The 14,939-nt window shown below is 34.9% G+C and overlaps 2 protein-coding genes across 2 annotated transcripts in view; both read right to left on the reverse strand.

Moving 5' to 3' along the window:
* Nucleotides 1–14,939, reverse strand: part of dsx (transcription factor doublesex) — a 439,846-nt gene that overhangs the window by 228,218 nt on the left and 196,689 nt on the right. The window lies entirely within an intron of this gene.
* On the reverse strand, nucleotides 69–1,538 carry Uxt (Uxt prefoldin-like subunit). The gene has a single exon (XM_069504449.1). It carries the CDS (start codon nucleotides 1,351–1,353, stop codon nucleotides 895–897), a length of 459 nt encoding a protein of 152 aa, XP_069360550.1. The 5' UTR covers nucleotides 1,354–1,538; the 3' UTR covers nucleotides 69–894.

The following is a 14,939-nucleotide window of genomic DNA, read 5'->3' on the forward strand; positions in this document are numbered from 1 at the left end:
GTGATCCTATAAGGGTTCCTTTTTTTCCTCTTGAGGCACGGAACCCAAAAAACACAACATTACTCATTTTAACAATGCTTTATTGAATTACATACCTACTTTGCTTACACTTTATCTTATTTACCTAGATAATTACACAATAGATATTATTTAACAATCGTATTTACCGAGGCAAGTATTATAAGCTGGAGTCATGCTTCAATTTAAAAAATGATGTAGGTAATCAGTTCACACAATTCAAAATTAATCAAGGTTGAAATATTTATTTTAAAAATAAGATGTGATACATGAAATATTAACTGTAAGTATCAAATAATTACTATATATACAGAATAGAAATTGATATAATTAAGATTAACATTATATGTAAATTTCTATATAATATGTTTTGTAGAATTTTATTGATGATAAAGAATTTATAAAATAAAATAAATAAAAATAAACAGATCTTTTTCTCTGCAAGATAAACATAGAATACCATATATAAATGAATAATAATATAAATAAAATTAATGGTAAAGGGTAAAAAGACAACTTGAACTGGTTTAAAATATATATCTGACTCTAACAGCCGTACTCAGAGTCGCTTAATTGTTACTTAAGATTGAGTTAAATGAGACAGGGCTATATCTCTCACATAAATTTTAACTCAATCTTAAGTAACGATTAGCGACTGAGTGCGGCGGTAAGACTGCCATTAGTGTAGCATTAAAATAATTACCTACTATTATAATTTCGAGTGCAAGACATTTTCATGTCAATTGAAATTGATTTGAAAATGCCTCATATTCAAGTTAATTAAAGAATCCTCTACCCAAAGGTTGCCTAGAAGAAATTGCTATTTTAGCAGTGAGGTCACCTATTGTACTCATATCCATTGTATAATGTATCTTTTCATCTATTCTTTCTGCTTTTGCCATTCTTCTGGTTTTCCAATTCTCCAATGCCAATCAACATTAACTTTATATGTGCCTTTGTCTCTACTGCCTTATTACATATTTCTTCTGATTTCTGCTCAAAAACCTTTATTCTAGCATCCAAATACCTGAAAGCTTCATCTGTTGAAAACTCTAAATAATGATTCAGGCCAATATTCATTAGTAATTTAGACGTATCAGTCACACATGCCTCCATAAAGAAATTACATCCAATGTTTACCTGAGACTTGAAACCGTTTGGGTGAACCGATTTATTGGTGATAACTTTGAGCGTATGTTTCTGCTGTATGAGGTCTGTTAGTTCCGCGTTGATATGTTGCAATTTTAAATGCAATATTCGTAAATCCTCTTTGAGAACATCGTCGATAAATCGTTGATACTTTCCAAGAGTTTCATTGATGTTTGTTTCAGCCATTTTTTACCAAAAATTGTTTGAATAATTTCGTCAATGTTACATACAACTAACACAAAGAATCAATTCTTGAAAATTAGTTATATAAAATTGAGAAATGAAAGTACAACAAATACACAATATACAATGTAGTGTAACCTAAAAATCAAAAGTTGAGTTGAGTTGACACTTGACATTTGACAATAATTGACATTGACAAAATAAAGTAAAATTTACAATCCACAGTTTAGTAAAACAATAAAATATCATAGATAATATATTGGTTTATCTATATCTACCTAAATCTGTGTTTATCTGGGGTTTTTTATGTAGTAATTTTTGTCATATTTCATAAATAATATATTATGTAAAATGAATTTTGTTTAAGAAATCCGTGAAAATTGTAAACTAGCGACATCTATGTACAAACTACTAAACTTGTAAGTATAGTTAGCAGCACCTACTTATTATCTTTGCACTACGTAGTCTATCTGTTACAAACTAATACTAAAGAGTTACAATAGATGGCGCTAATTAATGAATTGTATTTTTAATTCTATAAATTTAATTATTAATTATTATCACATTAATTTAATATTTAATTAGAAAAAATTCGCTGTCCTGTAAGTAATAATAAGAATAAAAGAGTACATCTTTTCCGTTGAAACAAGAATTATTCATACTGACAAGTTTATTGCAAAACTACCCACCTAAGTATTAATTACTTGTGCATAATGCAAACGCAGATTCAACACTAGCAAAAAATATTTCTAATATTATTCTATACCTACATAAATAAAATTATTAGGTAGGTATTCTACTATGTGGGTAAGTAACTCAATCATTTTTACAATTTACATGTACCTACTGCAGTCCGCGACAGAAAATAAATAGTACATCTACTTACCTTTAGAAAGAGAGCGGTTTCGTCATGCCTCTGTCGTTGAGACCGATAAAACGTCACCTAGGTATGAGTGTCAGAGACAACGCTCTACAAAGCCGAAACCTCTTTCTAAAGGTCGATGTACAATTATTCCTACCGGCTACTGCGGGTACCTAGGTATAATACCAGTAGTTACCAGGTCGTATCTACTTACGTATACATTATTGATTGACCGACCATCGGGCCTGTTTCAAAATCGCCAAATAAAATTATTCTGACGAATAAAGGCATTTTGGGAGTTTTGAATTGGGATTTAGACGGTTGTGAAACAAGCCCTAAAGCATTATAAGGGCATAAGTAGTCACTGAATCTTTATGCTCTAGGGTGTAAAAAAACAATGTAACATCGATCATTGAAAACGTTTATTTGACAAATAGATAAACATCATATTTTCATGTAAAATAAAATCATCAACCTATTTCCTCTGTAAATACAATAAGTTGTATTAAAATTTAAAAGTATGGTTAAAACTTGTACAATGGTACTGATTCTGAGCACAACCTAATTTTAGAGTATTCACATCCTCTTCTTACTAATGTACTTAATATGAAAAAGACAGACGCTGTTTGTGGTTTTTAAATTTAATTTTTAGATGGTAAAACCCGTGATTTTAGCGCACAGTCGCGAGCCTACTGTTTAAATTTGTAGCGTGCACTACAAGTTAGAGTCTTTAAATGTAAAGTTCATGTTCTGTCCCTTTTTAGCATTGTTAGAAAGAAAAGGATGCAGATACTCTGAATTTAGTTTAGAGAAAGACATCGGAATCGGTGCCAATTCTACTTATTTAATAGTGAGTTAAGATAGGTATGGTACTTTGGTACCTACTTATTTTTATTATAATTTAGTACACAAACATACCTACCTACTATTAGTAGGTACTTTTAATTGTCAAAGAGCAAACTTAAAAACCGGAACGACTGTACGGTGTACCTATAGTACGCGACAGGTCGAGATGGCAATCGGGGTATGAAGCCGGGCGTCCCTACCCCGATTGTCATCTCGACCTGTCACGGACTGTAGGTAGATAGGTAGGTATGTCTTATAATATTACTAGATGATGCGCGCGACTTCGTGCGCGTGGCTTTAGGTTTGTTTTTAAATCCCATGGGAACTCTTTTCTTTTCCGGGATAAAAAGTTGCCTTTGTCAATTTCCGGGATGTCTCCAAAAATGTACCTACCAAATTTCATATAAATCGGCTAAGCGAATGGCCCTTTAAGAATTCCGTGGGAACTCTTTGATTTTCGGGATAAAAAGTAGCCTATGTTCGTCCCCGGGAGGTAAGCTAACTTTGTGCCAAAATCGGTTAAACTATTGAGCCGTAAAAAGCTAGCAGAGAGACAGACAGACCGACACAATTTTCGCATTAAGTATGGATATGGATACTGGATTTGTAGATATTATATTATGATGGTTATGGACAAGGCCGGCTTATGCATATTCGGCGCCGGGGTGCGAAAGTTAGTTTGCGCCCCACCCCCCATTAAAAGTAAGTATCTAATAATTACCAGCACACATTTATAGTACGCGACAGGTCGAGCTGTTAATCGGGGCATGAGGCGGGTGGACGCCCCGCGCACCCGCATGTTACCGGTGCTATCCCCCACCGGGCTAGCGCGGGGCCTATGCGGGTGTGCACCATGCGCTCGACCTGTCACGCACTATACCTATAAGCGCGAGCGAAGCGAGCGCGAAATTATTTATTATTTAAATAGAAAAATGTCTCGGAAAATAACTAAAATTCAGGTACTCAAAACCTACGATAGCGCGAGCAAAGCGAGCGCGAATTTTTTTTTTATATCGTTCAAGGGAGGTGCATATTTGTGTCCTTTTCGGCACCCCCGAAAATCGAATCTAGGCACTCAGAAATTGATAAAGCGCGGGCGAAGCGAGCGCTAAATTTTTTACAATATTGGTCATGGGAGGCATATGTAGGTATATGTGTTTCCTTTTCGGCACCGCCCGAAAGCAAATCTAGGTAAGTAGGTAGGTAAATTTATGGGCGGTCGGCTTGCGCCCCCTAGGACTCTGCGCCCGGGTGCACCGCACCCCTTGAACCGCCGGGTAAAGACGGCTCTGGTTATGGATATACTTTAGACATACAGAACTTACCAGTTTTCGTAGCTTAAAAAGGTATTATTAGGTATATGTGACAGTAGGGGTAGTCCGTGACAGGTTGTGATGGCCATCGGGGTATGAGGCGGGGGGACGCGGACGCCCCGCGCTCGCCCGCACCAAGTTAGCGCGGGGGCTGTGCGGGTGTGCGGGGCCTTCCCTCCACGATTGCCATTTTAACCTGTCGCGTATAGGTAATTAGATATAACTTCTATATTTTAAAGTACCAATTACCTCTTTTGACTTATAAAATTAAAATAATATAATAATTTTAACCAAAAGGTAAATTAAAAAAGAACTCCACTGTATCCTTTATTATTTATTGCCTCTTTAATTTGTAGGTGCATACATGGAACTAACAACTGTAACAAAAAATAAATAAAAAAAACAAAAAATAATCCAAAAAATATATTTTTAAACTAACATTGGGGCCGATTCTCTTGTACACAATCTCTAAACTAAACTAATTAACAGGTCTAAATCTAGTGCCATTCTTTTCCGCAAGCACCATTGTGAAAGGGATAGCAATAGATTTAGACGTGTCATTTTAGTTGACTTTAGAGATTATGTAGGTACAACGGAATTAGCCACATTGTACCTACATTATCGTTCCTCGTAACTTGATGCGCGAGTAATATGTTGGCACCATTGCTTTGTTTGCTTTGTTCCTTCCTCACAACTTAGGGTTTATTATTGTGTGATTTGCAATGGTGCCAACATATTATTACTCACGCGTCAAGTTACGATGCACGGACAATACCTATGCTCCTGTGTATTGAACTGGTGTCAGTATGCTTGTTTTACAACAGTTTTATTTGTCTGTATTAATTGTTTCAAAGACGGATTTTTACTACGGAACTAATAATAATCCTTATGGAGCTTTCTACACAATTTTCGTCTCAACAAAACAAAACAAAAATTACATATAAGTTCCCTTCTAATAAGAAGGGAATTTCCGAATTCTCAATCATGATGCAGCAAGTGCAACCTGTAATTTTCACATAATATAGGTAGATGCCTGCTGTAAGGAGTAAAGATGGAGCATCTATCGATATGATCAGTAAATAATAATTTATATTTTACTTCAAGAGTACCTACTTTATTTACCAACGTAACTTTGAAAATATTTAAGATGGAACGTACCTAATAAATAAAATATTTAAAAAATAACTGTTGTGAGTAAAATAAAACTGTTTTAGTTACAAGTTTATAAGTTATAACATTAATAAGTATGTTAATTTACTTGTTTTACTTACCTATTAAGTTGTAACAAACTAAGTATGATAATAATTTCCATCACCATCACTAACTTAGGTAAGTAAGTACTTAAGTAGCATTCATTTACCGATGGGACCACATCGCTTAAAATCTTCACAGGTGAATCGGCAAGGAAAGTGTATGAATTTGTTAGTGATTCTCTCAAATTGTTATAGTTTTAGATTTAACTATAGTTTGTTTTTAGTTTAGTTTCTAACGATGGGGCTGGCATATTGGTCACCAATAAAAAATCTGATTAAAAAAATATATAGGTACCTACTTAGTAAATCTCTGTTCAGAGATAATTTCCAATATAACTTAATTTATTACTACTATGTAACTACAATTTCGGTACATGAAAAATAAAAATACGTAAATAAAAAATAGATTACTTAATTCGTATTTTAGCAAATTGTTGCTACAAAATTTTCTCTCTTTGCAACCACGGTGACGGTAGGTAAGTATTAATACCTATTGTCCAGATCAAATAGATAAATTGTTAATTATATTTATTTTTTTAAACATCTTTTTGTCCACAGTTTCACTGTGTTGGTTGAACATCAAGGTTGATAAATAAATAATTAATGATAAAAACTATTTATAACAAATATTTCAATTATTTATTTATTTATAACAATAATTTTTACTTATTAATTTTATAGAAAACAGCCTAGTTATACCTACTAAATGCTTTGAAGAAATTGTTTCAAAGAAAACGCAACGCATCCAACTTTCGAAGTCGCAATACGATATGGGTTATATTATTATAAGTAAAATGTTTTTATTAATTTATGTTTTGTATCATAATAATATTTTAAATTACCAGCAAAGATATTTATATAAAAATAATCTGGCTAATTGTGATGGAATTTAGAAATAAAATCCAAGTAAGGTAGATAAAGTAGAGCTACTTAGTATTCACGGAGAATTCAACCTCAAGAGTACGCATATTGGCGGGGGACAGGGGAGAATGCTTTGTTGTGATTGGTGGACTCAAAAGTCACGTAATCAAGACAATGTGCGTAATGAGGGTACCGAACGGGCGAGGGCGACTTTTATGCTATAAGCACTTGCCTAAGCTTGGCGACCGGGGGTGCCTAATAAGGCATCTATAGGTAGTGGTCTGTGTTAGCATGTAAGAGAAGTTTCCCTACAGTGCACCAGCGTTTTACATACAAACGTAATTTAGCTATAATTTGACTTTTTGATTTGTATCATTTTACTTTACTTAGGGAAGTAAAGTTTTGGAATTTAGGTAAGTAAATCATATATGTAAAATAAGCATAATGACACCAATGTAACATTAAAAATATTTAAAATTTTATTGTAATAGTTTGTAATTAACATTTTCAGAAATAAACGTTGAGCTTCCAACAGAAACGCTTAAAATATTTACAAAAGGTTTCACTTAAAACTATTTCGTTATCTATGTGATGGACTTATGCTTATTATCTACTAACATAATCCGCTATACTTACCTATATTATAAATTTACATGTCTAGACAAAAGTTAATTTAAAACAGAGAGAAAAAAATTAAATTCGATACGAAATCTTTCGTCGCAAAGGTATAACTATAAAAACATTTTACAACAGGTTTCACAAAGCGTATGTTTTTACGTGAAACTATTGTAATATTCTTAGATAGGTAATTAGCTTCACTGCACGGACGTTTTACACACTCATCGAAATAATGTATGACCATAGCTACATGTTAAAAAATCGACACTATTACGCAAAAAGGATCCAACCCACATAGAGTTGGGGTTTGGATATTCAACTTAAAGTTTGAACTTTTAAATGGAATATTTAAAACTGACTCTAAGCTGGTGGATTCTTTCAGCGTAACAGAGACGTGAAATTATGAAGGAAATATGTAAATGTAAGTAGCTTGTACGTAAATTATTAGAAAGGGCCCTATACATAATAGAGCTCATACTTCATAATATTATACTTATACCTACTAGAGGAGTAGGTAGCGTAGGTTATTACTTATTAGATATATTCAATGGTGTTCAATCTAGACATGTCTAATCTATAATTTAAGATGTTCTTAAAAATTAAATGTTATTCCCTTAATGGATGGTTAATTTTTAATCTTGTGACCCGAAAATTTGGACGAAAATTTTGAAAGTCGATTGAACTATGATTTCTAATTTAAAAACATCAAGATGTAATTCTTGTGTATTCTAACATTTTAAATATTCAAGAACAAAAATATACGTGTTGCCATCCTTTTTTTAAATATCAGAGAAAAAAGGATAGCAAACACGCTTTATACCTACAATGGGTTTTATAACCTACGAGTAGCTTAATAATCAAAATGGACAAAATTTTACATGAGGACGTGTAACATAATGAATATCACAATATGAATTGTGATGTCGATGGGCGGAAATCGTTAAACCTAAATCTTTAACTTTAAGCGGGAAATACACTTGTGTCGTGTTTTGTCGTAACGCGTCAGAAGCATATCGGTTTCACACATTTAATATGGTTAGAAAGAGATCACGACACATCACAAGACGTCACGACACGACACTCCACTATAATGTGTCTCTTAACCATACTTACTAAATGTATGAAACAGATATGCGTCTGACGCGTCACGATACATCACGACACGCAAGTATATTTCTAGCTTTATAACTGGGATCATAAATAGAGACAGCTTTTAGCCTAGAATTACAGCTAACTTAGCAGAATATCTTAAATTTATTAGGATTCATTCACAATTTACATCTAGTTTTAATCATAACGATAATAAATCATGCGAGAGGATCTGGGTATCCGCTATCCCAAAAAATGTGATTAATTGAATAGGTTACGACCGTCATCAATAAGGAATACGACACAGAGAGAAAGCACGGAGAAAGGGATGAGAAAGATGCGTGTAATATGTTGCATACCACGTAGGTGTCTTTGTACACTTGTCCTATATCGATAAAGTGTTGCAGATTGCAGCCTAAGCAAAGTCAGAGCGACAAAGCTTATAACAGACGATTACTCGCCCATCGCACTCGCACACTCGCTTACAGCCCAGCGACAAAACTATCCCAACTACACACTCGCTTTTAGTTGCTCACCAAGTCGTTTTTAGGTTTTAGGTCAACTCGTTTCTCGCTAATCGTCGCGGCGCGCGGTCAGACAACTGCCTAATACGTGCGATTTACTCGTATGTACCTAAGTGAGAAAATAATATTCTATTAAGTTACTAGATGTATAAGCGAAACCTTGAGGCTACTGCGGCATTAGTAGATAAGTAGTTATCTAGATAGAGGCTGGGCCTGGGACAGGGTCATGCTAATACAAAATCTCAATAAGTCTATTGAACATCCTTATTAGATTCTAGTAGGTACTTGTCCCAGTATTTACTACTTATCTAGCCACAACAATACCTACTTGCTCACTCCGACAATACGCTTTGCTTTTTAAAAGGTGATTACAAACCGAAATGTAAATTAATGTAGGTTCTTGATTTAAACATGCACAAAATAAATTTTTAGTTGGATCATAGCGCGAGCGAAGTGACCGAAAAATCTTGAGTAATTTAAAAAAAAACGATCGTGGTGCGTTTTCGTTCCTTATTTTTTTCGTATTATAAATATACGTAGAGGCAGACCGAACCATCCCTCACCCTTTGCCACCGCCCACTAGTGTGACTGACCAAGTCTTTACTTAGGAAGACGTAGTAGGCATGTTTCTCTTGAAAAGTTACACCGTGAATACACGAGAAAGTCAGTTTAGTCGTTTTTATTTAAACCGTAGAAATCAAGGTATTAATAAGAATAAGCCAAGGCACACGCAAGTCTTTAATCACGCATCTTCAACGAGTAATGTAGTCGAACAGTCACAATGGAATTTTTTATTAAATAATGAAATAAAATAAAATTATAAGAAAATAAAAATAAATCTTTAGAAATGTACCTACCTAACCATTTTAACTTTAAATTGAGATCCAACCAAAACCTAATCTTACATCCTAACATAAATGCCTATACTATACTTACCTAATTAAAGTTTTATTCGTATTTAATAGATTGTTATTTATAAACACGGACGTGATGCCAGACGAATATTGGATGGAATTTGTAATTTTATCTAACTTTTAAAATTGTAGAATTCTGAAATACCTACTTACGCAATTTCTGTATTTAAAGAGAGTACATGTATAAGTAGCGATCTCCATAAAAAGGGAGTTTTTGAAAATAATTTTTAGAAAGTTACATGGGCATCGCTCAAAGGTATGTATGAAAATCTTTGAGCTTATGTAACTTTGAAACTATATCTACATAATATCATATTGTTACGGAAATCTGACAAACCATAGACACAGATATTAATTTGTAGAACGTGCTACAAAATTTAATTGATTTTGATTAATATTCAAAAAGAAATCAAACGCCGTTTATACAGAGTGCGTTCCCAATAAACTTCTCTTATATATGGTTTACAGAAGGCTCTGTTGTAAAGAAATAAAAATAGAAGAGATAAAAAAGGTAGGTTGGTAGGTACGAATACGAGAGTTTGCAGTATCATCATCACGTCTAAATAAATCTGTTTGCGGCTATGTAGAGATATCTACACAGAGATAATAATAAATAATGTTTGTCGGCAAACCCAAATAACAGATCGACACCTCCCACGTAAGTTGTTGTAAGCCACAAAATTGGCATTTTGCGTTTTTTACATAACAATGCCTATTTTTATCTATTTTACACATTCAAATTTTAAAAATGCTAAAAATGCTATTTTTTAAGGTACTTATGAGACGTATAATGTTGTATTTAACAAACGACGACGACGTAAAACATCACATCGACCTTTACAACGTTTTACGTAGGACGAGGTCATGCATTTGCGCCTTGTATGTAACACATACAACAGATCACGCCGGACTTCAAACACCAGGTTTGTGAGTCAAGTCTCCGATATATCTCGGTTGTCTACGCATTTTTTTATTCTATTATCATATTTTACTAAGTTTATAGTGATGCCAAGCTAAACTATTGTATAGATTACTTACAACAATTTACGTCGTTGAGGATACAAAAAACTGTGTTGTATAATGACATACAACCGTTTACGTTGCAGAATTATATTTATTTTTGTGTTAAGTAATACATACAACATTTTACATCGGCATTTGTTACTCAAAATTTTATTGTATGATCACATGCTATATTTTACGTTGCTATGACATTTTTTTTTTCTTACATACAACATTGTACGCCAATAAAACAAAGCTAAAGTTTCGATTGATGACGATGTAAACCTATGATAGATAGTGAAATAAGTACTCGCTTATAATACCACTAGGATATCATGTAAGTAACCAAAAATCAACACAATATTATGTATTATTTCAGAGCCTACCTTACCAATAATATGTTGGTTGGGACTGTCCAGGTGGTTGAGACTTTCTTTACGACCTATCGTCCGAAAATAATAAATAATTTCTATGACCATACTCTCAAGCTCATGGAAAAAAGACAACAAATGTGACTACAATCTAGAGCAGATGCATTTGCCTACCGGTAGATCTCTGATACACAAACACGCAACTTCGGAACTTTAACGCCGGATTAAAGATACCATACCAAGTTCTTTGGGCACATTACGAGGAAGAGTGGTACCATCGAACACCTCGTGGTATAAGGTCAGGTGGAGGGCACATGGCCACGTGGGCGTTCCCCAACTAGGTGGACAGACTTAATCCACTCCGCAACCATCACGCCTGTCTCCACGTGTGCACATAATGCCACCAACAGAAGTCGCTGGAGGGAGATCGCACGAGCATCAGTGAAAAATTCATAGCCACGACCACTCTGTCAAGAGTGAACGACTCAGAAGAAGAAAGATATCATAGAGTGGAGCAGGAGCTTAAAAATATTGGCAAAATCTAAGAGCATGGCACAGGAGCGTAGTGGTTCTTATTATTTTATTTTCAAAATTTTAAAAGATGATTTGTTTGTAGTGTAACGGTCCTGTTCTTCAAAAAAGGCGATAACACCTTAATGAATAATAGTTTATTCACTGGAATTTGCATACAGAAGCAGTTTTTGTATTAATTGAGTCACCTTACACATTCTACTAGGTACCTTCTGGTGTGCAAATTAATAGTGAATCTTATATTCAAGTTAATTTGGTTTATTGCATACTGTAATTACAAAGTTAAACATTACTCAAGAAGAAACATAGACTCATTTCGCTTTAGAGACATGTCTACAAGCTGTTGTTATCGTAAGTCAGTCTTATAAGTTCGACGACTTTCAGCATCCTGAACAAGCTTGATTCTCAAATAGCTTAAGCACCATAGATCACATTCAGAAGCTGCAACATTTTATACATACATATAACTGAAGACTATAATCGGCCACTTTGCTAAGCGTTTGTGAACTTTGAGAAAGCTTTCGATTCAGTGGAAATTTTTGCTGTATTAAGTTCGCTATTGAGATTCCGGATTGACTACCGGTACATACAAATGCTGAAGTAGGTACCTGTACGAAAACACCACCATGTCAGTCCACATACAGGGCCAGACGAGGAGGCCAATCCAATTGCAGTGACAGAGAGTAACACTTAACGGGAGACGCAACTCTCCGAAGCTCTTTACTGCTACTTTAGAACACGTCTTTAAGCTTCTGGATTGGAATGAACTTGACATTAACATCAATAGCTACTCACCTTCGATTTTTCGATGACATAGTTGTTATCGCAGAGACTGGGAAACCGGATGTACTGCACAGTGACCTTATTAAAGTTTCATAACAGGTGGGCCTGACAATGAACATGACTAAGGCGAAAAGCATGTCTAATACCTATGTTTCGGCCCACCCAGTAGTCTTTGAGAGCTCTTTGATCAAAATTATAGAAGAGTGTGTAAAACTGGGACACACAACCAAGTTAGGTAAGTCCAATTTCGAGAAACAGATCAGCCACCGAGTCCGATTCAGCTAGGCAGCGTACGGAAACTAAAGTCTTCGAACAGCGCATGTTACCAGTGATGACATAATATTATGGATTTGAGACACATAAGAAAGTTCAGAGTCACTAAGTGGGTGATGGAGACAGCTATACTTGAAGTTTCTCTACGTGATCAAATCTGGAATGAGGGTATTTGTCCAAAAGCCATTGTACCTGACATGAACGGTTTGGGAAGCTGAAGTGGCAATGGCCGGGGCACATAATTCAAAGGACTCATAGACGTTGGGGTCCTAAAGTACTTGAACCTCACACCAGAAAGCGCAGCGTTGGCAGACCCACACTATGTATACAAATGACATCGAATGAGTCTCAGGGAGCCGCTGGATTCAGGAGACGCAAGAGCGTGGCGACTGAAAGTCCCTACAAGAGACCTATGTCCAGCAGAAGACTTCTATGGGTTGAAAATGATGAATAGTATCACACATACAATACTATTTTTATAATTTAAGCAACGTACACCGTTGTAATTAACACATACAATGACACACAGTCCTTGTTTTCCCCTGTAAGTTGTTGTAAGTATCACATACAACATTTTCCAAAGATAAAACACCACGTAAAATGTTGTATGAACAAAATCTCAGAAATTTGAAGTATTTTTATAAAGTATTTTTCAGAATAGTTAAAAGTACTGTAAATTATAACCATATACCGAATTTCACAAAAAAATATTGAAAAATGAAGCTTTAATTTCAATTTGTATCTTTAAAACGCTCTACTGAAAAGTTGCGGTTTTGGGGATACAACAACTTACGTGGGAGGTGTCGAGATTAGAAGTCCTCATTCTCCCATAAATCAGAATATAGCCAATGGGAGGCATTATGTGGCATATATAACAATCCGTACATAAAAGGGCATAGAAAATCACCGTTATCAAGGCGGTTCGATTCGTGGTTCGTAATTCTTCGTGCGTACAATACGCCGTACCTACCTACTTATCATCGATAATTATCAAAATGCAACGTTGCATACCAATAAAAGGGTTGGCGATATATTATCATGGAAACGTTGGACTTGGTTGTTTAGCTACCTATCACTGAACCCATATTATAAATGCGATGGTGACTTGGTTTATTGATTTGTTGATTTGGCCTTCAATGAAAAACGGAACCCTTATAGGATCACTTTGTTGTCTGTCTGTCTGTCTGTCTGTCAAGAAACCTACAGGGTACTTCCCGTTAACCTAGAATCATGAAATTTGGCAGGTAGGTAGGTCTTGTAGCAGACATTAGGGGAAAAATCTGAAAACCGTGAATTTGTGGTTATATCACACAAAAAAATGAAATTGTGGTCATGAATTCTAAACTAATTTTTATAAACAAAAAAATCTTTACAATGGAAATATGTAACATTTACTTGGGTACATCACGTGTTACCCAACTTACGTTAACTTACTTTCAATAATAAAATTTGCACATTGGACCTACTTATTCCAAAAAAAAAATATCGCTACGCTGAGCACCTCAACGTATATAAAATTACATCTAGAGATTGTCAAAAAGCGAGCTCGATGACTTGAATTGTCTCGGCAACCCTAATAGTAAAGCCTACAGTGCGCATTAGTAATTCGATGCGGAACAGGGCGGGTGCCGCGATGGTCCCGCCCGACGCCTGCGTGAAAATGTACGAGGTTCTGCCTATAGTACCTCGTAGCCTGTGCCCGTTCCTGACCCAACCTATAGAGCCTTTTGTTTCCTAACATTTTCATCCATCTGTAGAGTATAAGTAGGTACCATGTATTTAAGTAGGTCTACTTAATAGCTGAATCACCCTAGCTTCGCTAAGGGGGTTTACAAAAAAAAATTACTGGGACTTATTCAATAAAGAAAACCTGTGTACACCAGACCTACTGTTTTGATCTGCAGATACATTGATATGTCAGTCAGTCAGTTCCTTCTTTTATAGTTACACTAGATGATGCCGCGACTTCATCTACGTGAATTTAGGTTTTTTAAAATCCCGTGGAAACTCTTTGATTTTCAGGGATAAAAAGTACTTAGTAAATGTCCTTCCTAGTAATGAATAGGAAGACATGGAAAAGAACTGCTGCAGCTCTAAGTTCCACGAGGAAATAGAAGGACTTCAACATTATCAGATAGATTACCCAAATACCGGAATATTTACGTTTCGGTTACATGAACACCTACCTACTGGACGAACCGTAACATATTTGCATAATGAATAAACGGTTCATCAAATCAATATTATACGCATTACAATATTTTGAACTGTTAATAATATGCATCACTATTGCAATTTATTGAGTGATATGTGATATGTTTTTTAATTTAGAATTGCAACCGGTTTTCG

The sequence above is a fragment of the Maniola hyperantus genome, chromosome 18 (genome assembly GCF_902806685.2).
Source record: "Maniola hyperantus chromosome 18, iAphHyp1.2, whole genome shotgun sequence".
Classification (NCBI taxonomy): domain Eukaryota; kingdom Metazoa; phylum Arthropoda; class Insecta; order Lepidoptera; family Nymphalidae; genus Maniola; species Maniola hyperantus.